The sequence below is a fragment of the Heterodontus francisci genome, chromosome 25 (genome assembly GCF_036365525.1).
Source record: "Heterodontus francisci isolate sHetFra1 chromosome 25, sHetFra1.hap1, whole genome shotgun sequence".
Taxonomy (NCBI): domain Eukaryota; kingdom Metazoa; phylum Chordata; class Chondrichthyes; order Heterodontiformes; family Heterodontidae; genus Heterodontus; species Heterodontus francisci.
In genome coordinates, this window is record NC_090395.1 from 19,396,839 (window position 1) to 19,415,546 (window position 18,708).

Sequence of the window (18,708 nt, forward strand, 5' to 3'; positions counted from 1 at the left end):
AGGTAAGGAGGGAGAATGAGGTGGGGTCAGGGGGGAAATGAGGTGGGGGTAGGGGGGGAAATGAGGTGGGGGTAGGGGGGGAAATGAGGTGGGGGTAGGGGGGGAAATGAGGTGGGGGTAGGGGGGAAATGAGGTGGGGGTAGGGGGGGAAATGAGGTGGGGGTAGGGGGGGAAATGAGGTGGGGGTAGGGGGGGAAATGAGGTGGGGGTAGGGGGGGAAATGAGGTGGGGGTAGGGGGGGGAAATGAGGTGGGGTAGGGGGGAAATGAGGTGGGGGTAGGGGGGGGAAATGAGGTGGGGGTAGGGGGGGAAATGAGGTGGGGGTAGGGGGGGAAATGAGGTGGGGGTAGGGGGGAAATGAGGTGGGGGTAGGGGGGGAAATGAGGTGGGGGTAGGGGGGGAAATGAGGTGGGGGTAGGGGGGGAAATGAGGTGGGGGTAGGGGGGGAAATGAGGTGGGGGTAGGGGGGGGAAATGAGGTGGGGGGTAGGGGGGGAAATGAGGTGGGGGTAGGGGGGGGAAATGAGGTGGGGGTAGGGGGGGAAATGAGGTGGGGGTAGGGGGGAAATGAGGTGGGGGTAGGGGGGGAAATGAGGTGGGGGTAGGGGGGGAAATGAGGTGGGGGTAGGGGGGGGAAATGAGGTGGGGGTAGGGGGGGAAATGAGGTGGGGGTAGGGGGGGAAATGAGGTGGGGGTAGGGGGGGAAATGAGGTGGGGGTAGGGGGGAAATGAGGTGGGGGTAGGGGGGGAATGAGGTGGGGTAGGGGGGGAAATGAGGTGGGGGTAGGGGGGGAAATGAGGTGGGGTAGGGGGGGAAATGAGGTGGGGGTAGGGGGGGAAATGAGGGGGGAGGGGGGAAATGAGGTGGGGTAGGGGGGGAGCGGGAGAAGGGGGTAGGGGGGAGCGGGAGGAAGGGGGTAGGGGGGAGCGGGAGGAAGGGGGAGGAAGAGCGGGAGGAAGGGGGAGGAAGAGCGGGAGGAAGGGGGAGGAAGAGCGGGAGGAAGAGGGGGAAGAGCGGGAGGAAGAGGGGGGAAGAGCGGGAGGAAGGGGGGGGAAGAGCGGAGGAAGGGGGGGGAAGAGCGGGAGGTAGGGGGGGGGAAGAACGGGCGAGAGAGGGGTGGCGGGGGGCGAGAGAGGGTGGCGGGGGGGCGAGAGAGGGGTGGCGGGGGGCGAGAGAGGGTGGCGGGGGCGAGAGAGGGGTGGCGGGGGGCGAGAGAGGGGTGGCGGGGGCGAGAGAGGGGTGGCGGGGGCGAGAGAGGGTGGCGGGGGGCGAGAGAGGGGTGGCGGGGGGCGAGAGAGGGGTGGCGGGGGGCGAGAGAGGGGTGGCGGGGGGCGAGAGAGGGGTGGCGGGGGGCGAGAGAGGGGTGGCGGGGGGCGAGAGAGGGGTGGCGGGGGGCGAGAGAGGGGTGGCGGGGGCGAGAGAGGGGTGGCGGGGGGCGAGAGAGGGGTGGCGGGGGGCGAGAGAGGGGTGGCGGGGGGCGAGAGAGGGGTGGCGGGGGGCGAGAGAGGGGTGGCGGGGGGCGAGAGAGGGTGGCGGGGGGCGAGAGAGGGGTGGCGGGGGGCGAGAGAGGGGTGGCGGGGGGCGAGAGAGGGGTGGCGGGGGGCGAGAGAGGGGTGGCGGGGGCGAGAGAGGGGGGCAGCGGGCGAGAGAGGGGGGCAGCGGGCGAGAGAGGGGGGCAGCGGGCGAGAGAGGGGGGCAGCGGGCGAGAGAGGGGGCAGCGGGCGAGAGAGGGGGGCAGCGGGCGAGAGAGGGGGGCAGCGGGCGAGAGAGGGGGGCAGCGGGCGAGAGAGGGGGGCAGCGGGCGAGAGGGGGGCAGCGGGGCGAGAGAGGGGGGCAGCGGGCGAGAGAGGGGGCAGGGGGAGGTGAGGGGGCGGGGGGAGGTGAGGGGCGGGGGGAGGTGAGGGGCGGGGGGGAAGAGAGCAGGGAGGGGGGGGAAAGAAGGAGGGGGGGGGAAAGAAGGAGGGGGGGGAAAGAAGGAGGGGGGGGGAAAGAAGGAGGGGGGGGAAAGAAGGAGGGGGGGGGGAAAGAAGGAGGGGGGGGGGAAAGAAGGAGGGGGGGGGGAAAGAAGGAGGGGGGGGGGAAAGAAGGAGGGGGGGGGAAAGAAGGAGGGGGGGGGAAAGAAGGAGGGGGGGGGAAAGAAGGAGGGGGGGGAAGAAGGAGGGGGGGGAAGAAGGAGGGGGGGGGGAAAGAAGGAGGGGGGGGAAAGAAGGAGGGGGGGGAAAGAAGGAGGGGGGGGGAAAGAAGGAGGGGGGGGAAAGAAGGAGGGGGGGGGAAAGAAGGAGGGGGGGGAAAGAAGGAGGGGGGGGGAAAGAAGGAGGGGGGGGAAAGAAGGAGGGGGGGGGAAAGAAGGAGGGGGGGGGAAAGAAGGAGGGGGGGGGAAAGAAGGAGGGGGGGGAAAGAAGGAGGGGGGGGAAAGAAGGAGGGGGGGGAAAGAAGGAGGGGGGGGGAAAGAAGGAGGGGGGGGGAAAGAAGGAGGGGGGGGGAAAGAAGGAGGGGGGGGGAAAGAAGGAGGGGGGGGGAAAGAAGGAGGGGGGGGGAAAGAAGGAGGGGGGGGGGGAAAGAAGGAGGGGGGGGGGAAAGAAGGAGGGGGGGGGGAAAGAAGGAGGGGGGGGGGAAAGAAGGAGGGGGGGGGGAAGAAGGAGGGGGGGGGGAAAGAAGGAGGGGGGGGAAAGAAGGAGGGGGGGGGAAAGAGGAGGGGGGGGGAAAGAAGGAGGGGGGGGGAAAGAAGGAGGGGGGGGAAAGAAGGAGGGGGGGAAAGAAGGAGGGGGGGGAAAGAAGGAGGGGGGGGGAAGAAGGAGGGGGGGGGAGAAGGAGGGGGGGGGAGAAGGAGGGGGGGGAGAAGGAGGGGGGGGGAGAAGGAGGGGGGGGGAGAAGGAGGGGGGGGGAGAAGGAGGGGGGGGGAGAAGGAGGGGGGGGGAGAGAAGGGTGGGGGGGGAGAGAAGGGGGGGGGGGGAGAGAAGGAGGGGGGGGGGGAGAGAAGGAGGGGGGGGGGGAGAAGGAGGGGGGGGGGAGAAGGAGGGGGGGGAGAAGGAGGGGGGGGGAGAAGGAGGGGGGGGGAGAAGGAGGGGGGGGGGGGAGAAGGAGGGGGGGGGGGGAGAAGGAGGGGGGGGGGGAAGAAGGAGGGGGGGGGGGAAGAAGGAGGGGGGGGGGAAGAAGGAGGGGGGGGGGCAGAAGGTGGGGGGGGGGGCGTAGGAGGGGGGGGGGAAGAAGGTGGGGGGGGGGAAGAGAGGGGGGGGGGGAAGAAGGAGGGGGGGGGGAAGAAGGAGGGGGGGGGAGAAGGAGGGGGGGGGGAGAAGGAGGGGGGGGGAGAAGGAGGGGGGGGGGGAGAAGGAGGGGGGGGGGAGAGGAGGGGGGGGGGTGAAGGAGGGGGGGGGGGGGAGAAGGAGGGGGGGGGGGGGAGAAGGAGGGGGGGGGAGAAGGAGGGGGGAAGGAGAGGAGGGGGGAAGAGAGCGCGGTCCGGGGGGGGGGGGAAAGAGAGCGCGGTCCCGGGGGGGGGGGGGGGGGGGGGGAAAGAGAGCGCGGTCCGGGGGGGGGGGGGGAAAAGAGAGCGCGGTCCGGGGGGGGGGGGGGGGGGAAAGAGAGCGCGGTCCGGGGGGGGGGGGGGGTGGGGGGAAAGAGAGCGCGGTCCGGCGGGGGGGGGGGGGGGAGGGAGAGAGCGCGGTCCGGGGGGGGGGGGGGGAAAGAGAGCGCGGTCCGGGGGGGGGGGGGGGAAGAGAGCGCGGTCCGGGGAGGGGGAAGAGAGCGCGGTCCGGGGGGGGGGGGAAAGAGAGCGCGGTCCCGGGGGGGGGGGGGAAAGAGAGCGCGGTCCGGGGGGGGGGGGGGGGGGAAAGAGAGCGCGGTCCGGGGGGGGGGGGGGGAAAGAGAGCGCGGTCCGGGGGGGGGGGGGGTGGGGGGAAAGAGAGCGCGGTCCGGCGGGGGGGGGGGGGGGGAGGGAGAGAGCGCGGTCCGGGGGGGGGGGGGGGGGAAGAGAGCGCGGTCCGGGGGGGGGGGGGGGAAGAGAGCGCGGTCCGGGGGGGGGGGGAAGAGAGCGCGGTCCGGGGGGGGGGGGAAAGAGAGCGCGGTCCGGGGGGGGGGGGGGAAAGAGAGCGCGGTCCGGGGAGGGGGAAGAGAGCGCGGTCCGGGGGGGGGGGGGAAGAGAGCGCGGTCTGGGGGGGGGGGGGGGGAGAGAGCGCGCGGTCCGGGGGGGAGAGAGCGCGAAGGGGGGGGTGGGGGAGAGAGCGCGGTCCGGGAGGGGGGGGGGGGGGAGGAGAGAGCGCGGTCCGGGGGGGGGGGGGGGGGGGAGAGAGCACGGTCCGGGGGGGGGGGGGGGGGGGAAGAAGAGCGCGGTCCGGGGGTGGGGGGGGGAAGAGAGCGCGGTCCGGGGGGGGGGGGGGGGGAAGAGAGCGCGAAGGGCGGGGGGGGAAGAGAGCGCGGTCCGGGGGGGGGGGGGAAGAGAGGCGCGGTCCGGGGGGGGGGGGGGGGGAAGAGAGCGCGAAGGGCGGGGGGGGGAAGAGAGCGCGGTCCGGGGGGGGGGGGAAGAGAGCGCGGTCCGGGGGGGGGGGGGGGGAAGAGAGCGCGAAGGGGGGGGGGGGGGGGAGAGCGCGGAGGTGGGGGAGTGGTGGTGTTTTTGCTCTCGAGTCAACCAGCCCCGAGACTGAAAAGAGCTGTCCAGTCTGTAGCGAAATGCCTGCTTGAGGAGGCGGCTGGGTGCCATACACGGATACTTCCAGCAGGCAGCTTGGCGAATGAATTCATCTGATCATCGCTCTGCCTGAAGCCGCCTGCTCCGTTCCCCGAGCTGGACTGAGCCCAGGGACAGCTGGGAGTTTGGGTGTGGGGGGAAACGTACAGTCACTGCACTCTGAGTTTCGTGTTGCCGGTCGTCCCTCGCCGTCAAGTTACGCTGCAAATACCTGGTGCTGAGGTTGGGGGTTGGCGGTTCACATATAGTCCCCTCCCCTCTTTATTACACCCACAATAGCAAGGTGCCCCCGTCCACTCTGGTCGCCAATGCCCCCAACCCCCTCAATCTGTCCCGTGACAAAGGCGGTCAGCAGCAGACTTAAGAATCTGAACTTTTACTTCATGCTCAACTTTTCCCAATTCATTTATTAGTAATAACTGGCTCAGAATACGGTCAAAGTATCTTTCTATATTACTCCATTGGAGGAGTTTAGAAATCAAATACAAGAGTTCCTTTAAACTTTAAATCACAGCAGCCTTGAATCTCAATGGGGCATTTGTGTGACATTCAGTTTTCAAAATCCTGTCAAACCTGAACTCTTCAACCGGCACACCCTTGACGTAAAACACATCAGTGGTTCCGGTTTTGAGTTCTGAGATTGTCCACTAGGCGGACCTGGCTCACAGGCGCCTGCAGAATTTTACCCCTGGTGGAGCAAATGTTTCCAGCTGTATCAATTTCCAGGGCAAACACATTTTGAAACCCATATAGGACTGCAATATTGTTTGTGAATCACAAGAGAAACAACCAGGTTAAAAGGTAGAACAGTAAAGCACCTGCACAAGGCCGGAGTTTTAAATCACACTGGAGTTACTTGACAGCTCAGTACTTACCACTGAGTATTGCCGGAGCTGTCTGCGCTCTGCAAAGCCAGGTGCTGGAGGTTGCTCATAGTGGAGGCTGAGAGAGGCGCTCTGGTCAAGCCCGAGGATAATCTAGTTGGCCTGCAGCCTATATTGGTGACAGTTGTTTGCTGCTCCCTCCGTGTCACGCTTGACTCTCTCCTCTCTCCTTATTGCCGCTGAGATCGAGCCGCAGCGCCACCGCTCGGCGGCGGCCGGAACCACACGCTGATTCCCACAATCCTCGGCCAACTCGCCAGCGCAAATGGCGCGGGGTGGACCAGTCGGCCTTAACAGCACCAAGAACTAAACCTCACGAGACTGCAGCGCTTCACTCTGGAAAAGAAACAAAGCACACAGGTGGTTAACAAGGAGGCTGGCCACGAAACTGCATCATCTGACAGCCAATAGTTATCTGTACACTTAAAAAAAAATAAACTTCACTGATTTAACCTCGAGGCAGCGAGAGGTCACGTTTAAATCAATAAAGGTTTGACGTGTACAGTATTAAGCCACTACAGGTAAGATCCGCGCCGCCTTGTAGTAGAAGTGCGGTTACCTAAGTCTCTATCCAACGGCCAGCGTCTTCACGCAAAAGCTACACGTCCACTACGCACTCTGCTCGCGCTCTCCGCCCGCTGCTATTGGGCACTGGCTGAACCCTGACCGTCAGCGGCTACCAATAAGAAGCCGCCCCACCCCCCCCCCCTCTCCTCCCCTCCTGGCGCCGCCGCTCTCGACAGCATTGAGAGAGCGCGCGAGTGAGCGTTGGTCTCTTTTCAATTGTCCCTGTCAATCAAATGTAAACAACAGTGAACACACCCAGCTTTGTGAGTTGACAGCGAACAGGGGCGTTTTCAATTGTTCTTTAATCCAAGCTCCGAGTTTAGATATGCATTACATTTATTGAAGATTTGTATCCACTATACATAATATTTTACGAACTATCACCACTGTTTTTGCTCGCTTGTGTTGTAGTTTGAGCCGGTTTTAAAACTCAGACGCAACGCGTAACTCCTCCAGCAGGGTTATCAGTGACGTAGACAAGGAAGCACATTTCAACGCAAATACCGCTGATAAAAAACTGTGGAAACCTGGCACCTCAGCCAGTCATCTACATAAACTCCAATTGCTGATTTTTTTCCTCCATTGTATAGGAAGCAATCACCTGTTCCGGAAATACGCGGCCTCTGCCGGCGGTTTTTTTGTAGTCTATTTAGTGCATTTACCAGCAATATACAATGTGCAGTTTTCCCTGACTGCTCCATACTGGCGCTTCTGCAGCCCGTGTTACCTAGTGGCCGGTTGCTCTGCAAACAGCACCGGAAGTTTAGGCTTTGTATTCCTGACACAGGTTGCAAAATAATAGTAAAAACATTTCCGAAAAATCGCGATTGCCACAATCTATTGGTACATTGTCAAAGCTGGTGATTTTAATTACCCAAAACAGCGCCTTAACTCTCAGCGCTCCTCCCTTCATCCTGTGTGGGCTTTGCGGTCGCCGTGATCACGTCTTGGAGTGTTTCTAGCTGAAAGCTGCACATCCTCTGACACTGTTATGTGCGAGCGCTCATGGTGAAGCTGGCTGTCGAACTATTTCAGCCTACATTTTTGCAAGTTTCTCGGTGATCGGCTGGCCCCGGCAGTTCGTTCCCCAGGAGCTTAATACCATATGTGCATCAGCCGTCATCATTTAGGAGGCCAGGAGAATAGTACTTGTCGGTTACCGATTCCTGTAGTCTTCTGTTTCGAACCAGAATTGCATCAATGTCTGTGCCCATGACCAATTTCACGAGTTTAAGCCATGTTTCTGTGCATTCCCCTCCCTCACACTTAAAAAAACTTAACACATAGAAAAGTAGCGGTCCCAATTAATTTGACTCCTACTAAATCTATTTTAGTACAATTGTGCGTGTGTGGCTGTGTTTTCCCCTCCATGTGTGTACATTTCCCATGTGTGTTTTCCTCCGTGTCTGTATGTTTGTTTTGCCTCTGTGTGTACTTTGTCCCGGTGTGTATGTGTGGTCCATCCCTGTGTATAGATGAGTTTTTTGTTCCCGTGTAAGTATGGCCCCTGTATTTTGTGCTCTTCCTTGTTTTAGATGTTTTGCCGCTGAGTGTACGTGTGTTTTGCCCCGTGTCTGTGAATACGTATTTGCCCCGTGTGTATTTATTCCCCGCGTGTGCCTGTTTTGAACCTGTGTTTATGTGTGTTTTGCCCTTGGCTGTGTCTTTTGCCTCTTTGTATGTTTGTTTTTACCCTGTGTATGTGTGTTTTGACCTGCGCGATTTTGAACTTTGCCCCGTGTAGGTGAATGTTTTGACCCTGTGTGCATTTTGTCTCTGTATGAGTGTGTTTGGCTCCTGTACAAGTACGTGGTGTATTCTCCCTGTGCGCATGTGCTTGACCCCTATGTAAGTTTTGCCCCGTATGCTCCGTTTTCCACTGTGTGTGTGTTTTGGCCCATGTGTGTATGTGAGGTTTGCCCGTCTGTGTAGGCGTGTTTTGCCCTCCCCCCCCCCCCCCCCCGTATGTTTATTTTGCCCCCCCTCACCCCCACGTATGTTTGTTTTGCCCCGGGAGGAGGGTTGTTTTGCCCATGTGTATGTTTGTTTTGCCCCCCTGTATATTTGTTTTTCCCCGTGTATGTGTTTGTTTTGCCACCCTTGTATGTTTGTTTTGCCCCCCATCCTCCATGTTTGTTTTTCCCCCCTGTATATTTGTTTTTCCCCGTGTGTGTGTTTGTTTTGCCCCCCTTGTATGTTTGTTTTGCCCCCCACCCCCCATGTTTGTTTTGCCCGTGTGTATGTTTGTTTTGCCCGGGGGGGGGTTGTTTTGCCCATATGTATGTTTGTTTCCCCCCCCCCCCCCCCCCCCACCCCCCATGTTTGTTTTGCCCGTGTGTATGTTTGTTTTGCCCGGGGGTTTGTTTTGCCCATATGTATGTTTGTTTTGCCCCCCACCCCCCATGTTTGTTTTGCCCGTGTGTATGATTGTTTTGCCCGGGGGGGGGGGTGGTTGTTTTGCCCATATGTATGTTTGTTTTGCCCCCCACCCCCCATGTTTGTTTTGCCCGTGTGTATGTTTGTTTTGCCCCTGTGTGCAAGTATGTTTTGCCTCTCTGTGTGTGCAAGTGTGTTTTCCCTTTTGTCTGTTAGGTTGAACTCGGATGAACGGATGGCCTAGTTGGAGCTAGTGACCTTTTTCTGTTCCTATGCATCCCCGAATAACCATACGGTGTTGTGGGAAGGAAGGATCTTTAATAACAAATATATCTTGTTATTTTATTGCACAAACTAAGTCTTCCCCTTTTTTCTGTTTATTTGTCCAACTTCCTTGTAACAGTTTTGCTAGTATTCCCATGTGGGTCCCCGAACAAAGAAGCGGTCCCCTTCCCCAATTATTTTCAAGATTCTTGTTGCCGCTGATCGCTCCCAAGTCGATCCATTCCGTTGTATAGTTTAACAAAATGATTCGGAAGATAATTCTGCTCGGGTCTATTCAAAAGACTTCAGTTACAAGGTTGGAAAGTAAACGATTTACGACCTGTGGGTAATGAAGCCATCAGCTGATTACAGAACATTGCGTGTGGGAAGGAGGAAATCCTGTGTCAGAATGAAACCGCCGCATAGCTCTTGCCCTAGTGGCTAGAACGTTATTTTGTGCACTATCGACGTTAGTTTACTGCGAAGGCTCTGCATCGGCCTAGTGCTTTGTGCTAAGGGGGAAGTAAGGGAAATAAGGTCTGAATGGGGTGTGTACAGGAAGCAAAGGGTAAGACAGACTACACGCTTTTCTCTTGTTCTTTAAAATAATCTCATTTGACTAAATTAACGGTACAGCGATAGAGAGGACCTAAGAATGATTAGTATTAAGGTATTCATTGTCTGTAAGAGGCGCACACACATTGGGAAATATTATGACTTGCGGCGTTCACAGGAAAATCTAAAGGAGCCCCTTCGTAATAGATACAGAACTGAGGACTGTTTCTTCCATTTCCTGGTAAACTCTGACTTCCACTTATGTGACACTCTCTGACTCGCACTGATATAGCATCTGGTAAAGACTGACTCGCACTGATGTAGCACCTGGAAAGGACTGACTCGCACTGATGTAATACTCGGTAAAGACTGACTCGCATTGATATAGCATCTGGTAAAGACTGACTCGCACTGATATAATACTTGGTAAAGACTGACTCGCACTGATATAGCATCTGGTAAAGACTGACTCGCACTGATGTAGCACCTGGAAAGGACTGACTCGCATTGATATAATACTTGGTAAAGACTGACTCGCACAGATATAATACTTGGTAAAGACTGACTCGCACTGATATAGCATCTGGTAAAGACTGACTCGCACAGATATAATACTTGGTAAAGACTGACTCGCACTGATATAGCATCTGGTAAAGACTGACTCGCACAGATATAATACTTGGTAAAGACTGACTCGCACTGATATAGCATCTGGTAAAGACTGACTCGCACTGATGTAATACTCGGTAAAGACTGACTCGCATTGATATAACGCACAGATATAGCATCTGGTAAAGACGGACTCGCACAGATATAATACTTGGTAAAGACTGACTCGCACTGATATAGCATCTGGTAAAGACTGACTCGCACAGATGTAGGACTTTATGAAGTCTCCATGCGTTTCCTATAGAAGTAATTATATTCATAGAATCATAGAACGATGCAGCACAGAAGGAGGTAATTTAGCTCAGAGTACCTGTTAATGCTATCCAATTAGTCCCACTCTCCTACTCTTCCGCCGTGGCCCTGTAAATTTTTTTCACTTCAAGTATTTATCTAATTCTCTTTTGAAAGTTACTATTGAATCTGCTTCTACCTTCATTTCAGGCAGTACATTCCAGATCACAACAACTCGCTGCTTAAAAATGCCTCTTTGTCAATCACTTTCAATCTGTCTGCTCTGGTTCCTGACACTTCTGCAACCGGAAATAGTTTCTCCTTATTTACTCTATCAAAACCATTCATGACCATTCAAGAATAAAATAGAATGAGAGTAAACTAGCCAGTAATATAAAATAGATTGTAAGAGCTTTTATAGGTATATAAAAAGAAAGAGTTCCTTAGAAGCAGAAACAGGAGAAATTATCGTGGGGATTGAGGAAATGGTAGAGACATTAAACAAATATTCTGTGCCTGTCTTCACAGTAGAAGACACAAGTTTTATACCAAAAATAGATGGTAACCTAGGGGGTTAAAGAGTGAGGAAATTAAGGACATTAATATCAGCAAAGAAAATGTATTGGAGAAACTCAAGGGACTAAAATTCAATAGATCCCCAGGACCTGATGACCTGAACCCAAGGGTTCTAAAAGAGATAGCTGCAGAGATAGGGGATGCAGTAGCTATGATTTTCCAAAATTCCAAGATTCAGAACGGTCCCATCAGATTGGAAGTTGGCAAATATTACACCACTTTTCAAGAAAGAAGGGAGTGCGAAAACAAGGAATGACAGGCCAGTTAGCCTAATATCAATCATTGGGAAAATGCTGGAATCTGTTAAGGAAGACTTAACAATGCACTTAGAAAAGCACAGTATGATTAGAACAAGTCAACATGATTTTACTAAAGGGAAATCCTGTTTGACAAATTTATTACAGTTTTTTGAGGATGTAGCTGGTAGGGTAGATAAAGGGAAACCTTTATTACTGTATATCTGGATTCCAAATGGCATTTGATAAAGGTGCCACACAAAAGGTTAATAGGCAAGATAAGGGCTCATGGAGTTGTGGGATTAGCATGAAGAGGGGATTGGTTAACGGACAGTAAGTAAAGAGTGGGTATAAACTGGGCATTTTCAAGTTGGCAGGCAGTGAATAGTGGAGTTCCGCAAGGATCAGTGCTGGGGCCTTAGCTATTTACAATCTATATCAATGACTTAGATGAAGAGACAGAGAGTAATGTGTTTAAGTTTGCTAATGATACAAAGGTAGGTGGAAATGTAAGCTGTGGGGAGGACACAGAGAGGCTGAAAAGAGATATAGACAGGTTAAGTGAGTGGGCAACAAGATGGCAGATGGAATATAATGTAGGGAAGTGTGAAGTTATTCACTTTGGTCTTAAGAATAAATAAAACAGAATATTTTCTAAAAGGTGTGAAACTTCTAAGTGTTGACGTTCAAAGAGACTTGAGTGTGCTTGTACAAGGATCACAGAAAGTTAGCATGCTGGTACAGCAAGCAATTAGAAGGCGAATGGCATGTTGGCCTTTATTGCATGGGGATTGGAGTACAAGAATGAAGAAGGCTTGCTACAATTGTACAGGGTTTTGGTGAAACCACATCTGGAATACTGTGTGCAGTTTTGATCTCCACATTTAAGAAAGGATATATTTGCAATGGAGGCAGTACAGTGAAGATTTATTAAATTGGGCCCTGAGATGAGGGGGTTGTCATGTGATGAGAGGTTGAGTAAATTGGGCCTATATTCGCTGAAGTTTAGAAGAATGAGAGGTGGTCTCATTGAAACATATAAGATTCTGAAGGATAGTGTAGACGCTGCAAGATTGTTTCCGCGGGTCAAGGAATCTAAACCATGGCAATACAATCTCAGATAAGGGGTCGATCATTTAGGACTGAGATATGGAGAAATTACTTCACTCAAAGGGTTGTGAATCTTTGGAATTCTCTATCCCAGAGGCTGTGGATGCTCCATCATTGAATATATTTAGACAGATCTTTCAGGGAATCAAGGGATATAGTGAGTGGGTGGGAAAGTGGAATTGAAGCCTAAGATCAGCCATGATCATATTGAATGGCAGAGAAGGCTCCAAGAGCCATGTGGTCTACTCCTGCTCCTATTTCTTGTGTTCTTGTGAGCACCTCTATCAAATCTTCTCTTAACCTTCTCTACTCTGAGGAGAACAACCCCAGCTTCTCCAGTCTTTCTGCATAACTGAAGCCCCTCATGCCTGTACAATCCTAATAAATCTTCTCTGCATTTTGACATCCTTCCTAAATTGTGGTGCCATGAAATGAATACAATATTCCAGTTGAGGCCTAACCAGTGTTTTATAAATTTTCGCATAACTTCCTTGTTTTTGTACTCTTTAACTCTATTAATAAAGCGAAGGACCCCATAAGCTTTTTTAACAGTGTCAGAGTGTAGTTATGGTTGTAATGTAGGTAAATCAGCCAAACAAGATTTCACAAACAACAAGCAGATAAATTACCAAGGCGCATAAATGGATTTAAAGGTACAGATCAGCCATGATCTAACTGAATGGCTGAACAGGCTGGAAAGGCTGAAAGGCCTACTCCAAATCCTATGTTCCTATGCCCTAATGAACGAACGTTTAATTTGTTTTTGGTAGTATAGTTGATGGAGGTATGTTGCCGAGGTCAACTTCCTGCACCTACTTGACTAGTGCCACGAGCCTTTACTATCCACCAAAATAACTGCAAAGGGCATTCAGGCTTAGGTTTAGATCTTATTCTAAGGATGCTATCTCTGAATGTAATGTTAGCTTAAATTAGGTGCTCAAAAACTGGAGTGGGGCTACAACTCCTAAGCTGCTGTCTGAAGCACGCGAGTGTTAGCCATGGAGCCGAGCTTATACTGATAAATCAAAATTCTATTGGCTCTATCGATTGAAATATTCAATAAAACTTTGCACTGTTGAACCATTACATGAAAGGATCGTCTCTAAATTCACAAGGCTAATAGGAAAGCATGTTTTATCGGACGCAGTAGGAGTGTGCAGACAACCCGAACTTCTCGTTTTTAATACTGGTAGGATGATCGCTCGCTTGCTTATAAGATTTTTTTTTTAAGTTTCTAAAAATCCCTAGGAGATCCAATTGACTCTCCGGGTTGGTTGCTCTGCACCAGCCTAATGGTATATACCGCCCCGGTGTGAATTCCAACAGTTTTGAGATAATGTAGTTGAGGTGCCTTTTGCGGAGCTAATCGTTAATCTTATTTTCCTCATGCATCGTTACTTCTCCATTGATGCACAGGGGTCGGGGCTCGGGGGCTGTTTGCTATTGAAGTGAGAGATGTTAGCGAACGGAATACTTCCAATTTCAGACACCTGGTTTCAACATCAAAGCTCACAGGCCCTGTTGATATACCACAGTCTGATTAGGTATAGTTGGAAGCTCCGCTGCTTTGCAACAATAAGCTTGAGTCCAACTTCTGAAGTTTCTTCCTCACTGCACCAGCGTGGCATTTCCTTCACACCAACCAGTCCTGTGGTCTGTTAAAGCGAAAGTGTCCATTAATTCTCAACGTATTCCTTACACTGTGCAATCTCGTGAGCTTTCTCATGAATCACAACCTCAGGTTACATAGAATTTCATAAAATTTATAGCACAGAAAGAGGCAACTTTGCTCAACTGGTCAGTATCAGTATTTATGAGTCACACAAATCTCATCCCACCCTACTACATCTAATCTTATCAGCATACCCTTCTATTCCTTTCTCCCAAATGTACTTATCCAACTTCCCGTTAAACGTATCTATGCTATTCGCCTCAACGATTCCATGTGGTAGGGAGATTCACATTCTAACCACTATCTGGGTAGATAAGTTTTTCCTGAATTGCTTATTGGATTAATGACGATTTTATGTTATGGTCCCGAGTTTTGGATTCCCCCGCAAGTCAAAACATCTTCTTTAAATCTACCCTATCGAACACTTGTTATACGTTCTCAGTTCTGGTACCGTCCTTGTAAATATTTTTTTGCACCTTCCCATGTGCCTCTATGTCCTTCTATTATTTTTCGGTACATTCCTATAATTAGTTGTCTTCTGGATGGAAACCACGTTTATCCACCGCAACTCACTAATTTCCTTTTCCTATTTCAAAATTCGGAAACAGAAACAAAGATCACCTCATCCACTCTCACTCTCTTTTTGAAGGAATAGGTTGAATTTTTAAAATCAATTTCCTTTACTCCGGGTTGAAGGAGGAATTGTTCCATTTCGTTTCTGAATGCTACAGAAAAGGCAGTACACACTGTGCAAGGCAATACTGTACTCTTTAAGTTCCGGACTCAGTTTGAAGGGGGGATTCCTCGAGTTGATGGTAATGCTGCCTTTCTCATTTTCTGCTCATGTTCCCAGATTCCTCAAACCCGATTTTCAACAAAACTCACCAACTTCTCTTTGATTAAAAGCTGCATTAATACTATTACCCGATTTGAATCCTTTCCTGTCTAAATATATCTTGTGGCATCTCGGAGGCAAATGGATACAGTGTTCCACGTGTAGTCTAAATAATCCTTTACAAAGTATCACATTAATCCTCCTTTAGACTTATATACTGCGGATTCCAACATTTTACCTATTTTCTGCAACTGATGCCCTGAACAACGAGAATGTGTTCAACATTTGGTCGGATTTAGTTACGTAGATTGACGATTTCAATAATACAAGGGTTATATTATATATCTCCGTTTATATATATATATGTGTGTGTGTGTGTGTTTATATGAACAGTGATCAATAGAGATGTGGTATCTTACACGTGACCCCCGCGTCCCTTTAGTATTACCTGCGATTCTCAGTCCATCCATCAGTTGCTAAGTCTCTTTCGATCTCTTTTTTTGATTCCTTTCCTTTAAACTAACTCTATAAATCGTGAACTATCGCACCAACTCTGTACAACAGTAACACTTTGCATTTATATGGTGCCTTTAACTTAGTAACACGTCCTAAGGGGCTTCTCAGGAGCGTTATCAAACAAAAAGTTGACACCCAGCCGCATAAAGAGATATTAAGATAGATGACCAAACGCTTGGTCAAAGAGGTATGTTTTAAGGAGTATTTTAAAGGAGGAAAGAGTTGAAAAGAGGCATAGAGGTTTAGGAAGCGAATTCCAGAGCTTAGGTCCTCGGTAGCTGAACCGGCTGCCAGTGGTGGAGTGATTAAAATCAGGAATGTGCAGGAGGTCAGTTTTCGAGGAGCACAGGTATCTCAGGAGGTTCTAGGGCCGGAGGAGGTGACAAAGATAGAGAGAAGTGAGGCCATGGAGTGATTTGAAAGCAGGGATGAGAATTTTTAAATTGAGTTTTTTCTCAACTGAGAGCCAAAGTAAGCCAGAGTGGACAGGGGTGATGGGTGAACAGGACTTGGTGTTAGTTAGGATACATGCAGCAGAGTTTTAAATGGACTTAAGGAGGGTGGAAGATATGAGTCTGATCAGGAGTGTATTGGAATAGTCAAGTCTAGAAGCTGAGGGTTTCAGAGGCCGATGAGCTGAGGCAGGTGCAGAGTTGGACAATGTTACTGAAGTGGAAATAAGCGATTTCAGTGATGGCATGGATATTTGGTCAGAAGCTCATTTCTGGGTCAAATGCAACATCAAAGTTGTGAACAGTCTGGCTTAGCCTCAGAGAGTTGCCAGGGAGAGGGATGGAGTGGGTGGCCAGGGAGTATAGTTTGTGGTGGGACCCAAAGAGAATGGTTTTGACCTTCCCAATATTTGATTTGGGGAAATTTCTGTTCATCCAGTCTTGGATATTGGTCAAGTAGTCTGACAATTTAGAGACAGTAGAGTGGTGAGTGAGGTGGTAGTGAGGTAGAGATGGTGTCATCAGGGTATGTATGGGACCTGAATTTACTACAAGATGCATCATTAACTATTTCGTCATAACTGCTACGTTTCTTGTGGCTAAGGATTATTTGGTATTTCTCAACATTAGCTCAAATTTGACATTGATATGCCAAATTTTCAGGTATTTCTGCGGCTGTGATGCTCGCCTACAAGAACATTTTGTGCAAAACTACTGTTTCCAAAGGCTTCAGAATCACTATAATGAACAAGTGGAAAATCTACTGTTTTGGAACATCATTGATCAACTATCAAGTTCGACTCACTGCTATTTAACGATAGCTTAATAAATCTTATTTTAATTTACATCGATCTCATGGGTTTTCATGTTAAGCGTAAGTGCAATGTGAGGAACCATATCAGTACCTTGGTGAAAGTGAAACTTTGTAATGCTGTCTCATTGTGATCCCATTGTGCTTTGGTAGTGCTTTAATGCTTACGATACTTAGACAATTCACCCGAGTAATTCCGTGTTGCGGCACCCATTTTAACATTGGAACAGGTTGGACAGTTGGAAAGCTTAGATTCAGTCCTCTGAACAGAACTCCACAATTTACCAGGCGACTCATTCGGACAAGCCCAAAATGACGCGCTTCCATGGTTTTAGTTTCCATGAGTCACTATTGGCTCAGCAGTTCCTTGGACACATTGAAGGATACATCAAGGAAGGAGGCCATTCGCTCTATCGAGTCTGTGCTGACTCTTTGAAAGATCTATACAATTAGTCCCTCTCCCCTGCTCTTTCCCCAAAGTCCTGCAAATTTCTCCTTCTGTTCGTACATTCAGTGGAATTATAGCAGAATGACTTATCAACGCAGATACATCGATTCTAACCTTAAGGTAGTTTAGAAATGAAAACCCAGCGGAAAGCCTGAATCATAATCTTCAAACTAACTGTATTAAGTGCTTCTATCTGAAACCACAGAAATCTCCCCAGTATCCGAAAACCTATAGTAAATCAAAACCTTAGTCTGAATATGAGGGCGTCGTGCAGTGTTCTTAGGTCTCATTTCTTTTAGATGTTATTATACTGTTTCTTGAGTTACATTAGTGTTGTCCGCACTCAACAACAAGGGATTTTAGTTTCAGGATTTCGGCTTCAGCCGGACCCGTTAAGATTGTTGAAACGGAAATTTAGTAAGGAGATTGAAAATGCAGAGACTACTCATGACAATATTGCACGAAACTCGGAAATGTAGTAAACAATGAGGAGACTTTAGGAGGATAGAGCAAGACTGTACAGAATACTCCAGCTGAGGCATAACTAATGTTTTATACAGTATAACCTCCCTACTCTTATATTCTATGTATTGGTCAATAAAGGGAAGTAATTGTATGCCTTCTTGATGACCTTATCTACTTGTCCTGCTACATCCATGGATCTGTAGAAATGTACTCTAAGGTCCTTCTGCTCCTGTACACTTCTCAGTATCCTACTATTTATTGTGTATTCCTTGCCTTATTTGCCCTCCCTAAATACATTATCTTACACTTCTCCAGATTGAATTTCATTTGCTACTATTCTTGCCCACCTAACCATCCACTGATATCCTCCTGCAGTTTACAGCTTATTTCCTCACTATCAATCACACAATTAATCTGCAGACTTTGTGATCGTGAACCCTACATTTAAGTCTAAACCATTAATATATATCACAATAGCAAGGGACTGAGTACTGAGCCCTGCAGAACCCCATTAGAAAGAGCGTTCCAGTCACAGGAGCATCATTTGACCAATACCTTTTTCTTCCTGCCATTGAGCCAATTTTGGATCCAACTTGCCAATTTAACTTGGATCCCCTTTTACTTTTACTTTTTTTTTTGACCAGTCTGCCTTTTAACCAGTGGTATCTTATCAAAAGCCTTGTTAAAATCTATGTAGAATACAGTAAATTCTCTACCCTCAAGTAAACTAATGGGAAGGGGGGCGGGGGGGAGGGGTGGTGGTAGTGGGTAAAGGGAAATTTAGAAATCCAAACAAAGAGGTCAGGGCATCAGAGCAGGATAATGATGTGGGTAACTCCCAACAGAATGGGACAGGAAGGGGCAGAGATTGTACATTGGCAAATAAGGTCATTGCAGGGAATAGAGGTAAAAAAATGAAATTGAAGTTCCTTTATCTGAATGCACAAAGCACCTGTAATAAGAGATGAAATAATGGCACGAATAGAGATAAATGATCTAGATCTAATTGCCATTACCGAGACATGGTTCCAAGGAGATCAAGGTTGGGAAATAAATATTCCAGGGTACACAATATTTCGGACAGACAGACAGAATGGCAAAGGCGGAGGGGTAGCCCTGCTAGTAAAGAATGGCATAAGGACATTAAGAAGAAGTAGAAGATGAATTTGCAGAAAGCTTCCATGTTTCTTGGTGCAATACGTTGTAGAACCAACTAGGGATAAAGCTATCTTAGATCTCATATTGTTTAATGAAGCAAGGTTAATAAGCAATGCCATAGTAAAGGATCCACTGGGAAATAGTGATCATAATACCACTGAATTTCATGTTAAGTTTGAAAGTGACACATTTCAATCACAAA

At 50.5% G+C, this 18,708-nt stretch overlaps 1 protein-coding gene and 1 long non-coding RNA gene across 2 annotated transcripts in view; one reads left to right on the forward strand and one right to left on the reverse strand.

The window, feature by feature from the left end:
- lrif1 (ligand dependent nuclear receptor interacting factor 1) overlaps positions 1-6,226 on the reverse strand; it is a 45,885-nt gene extending 39,659 nt beyond the window's left edge. The window contains exons 1-2 of the mRNA XM_068056949.1: positions 6,125-6,226; positions 5,557-5,901 (exon numbers count right to left, since the gene is read on the reverse strand). Of these exons, the coding sequence (XP_067913050.1) occupies positions 5,557-5,615 (59 nt within the window). The 5' untranslated portion in view covers positions 5,616-5,901; positions 6,125-6,226. The remainder of the gene's footprint in view (positions 1-5,556; positions 5,902-6,124) is intronic.
- A 3,020-nt stretch (positions 6,227-9,246) lies between these two features.
- On the forward strand, positions 9,247-16,469 carry LOC137383774 (uncharacterized). The gene is made up of 2 exons (XR_010977460.1): positions 9,247-9,340; positions 16,288-16,469. It is a non-coding gene; the product is annotated as an uncharacterized lncRNA (long non-coding RNA).
- The last annotated feature ends 2,239 nt before the right edge of the window (positions 16,470-18,708 follow it).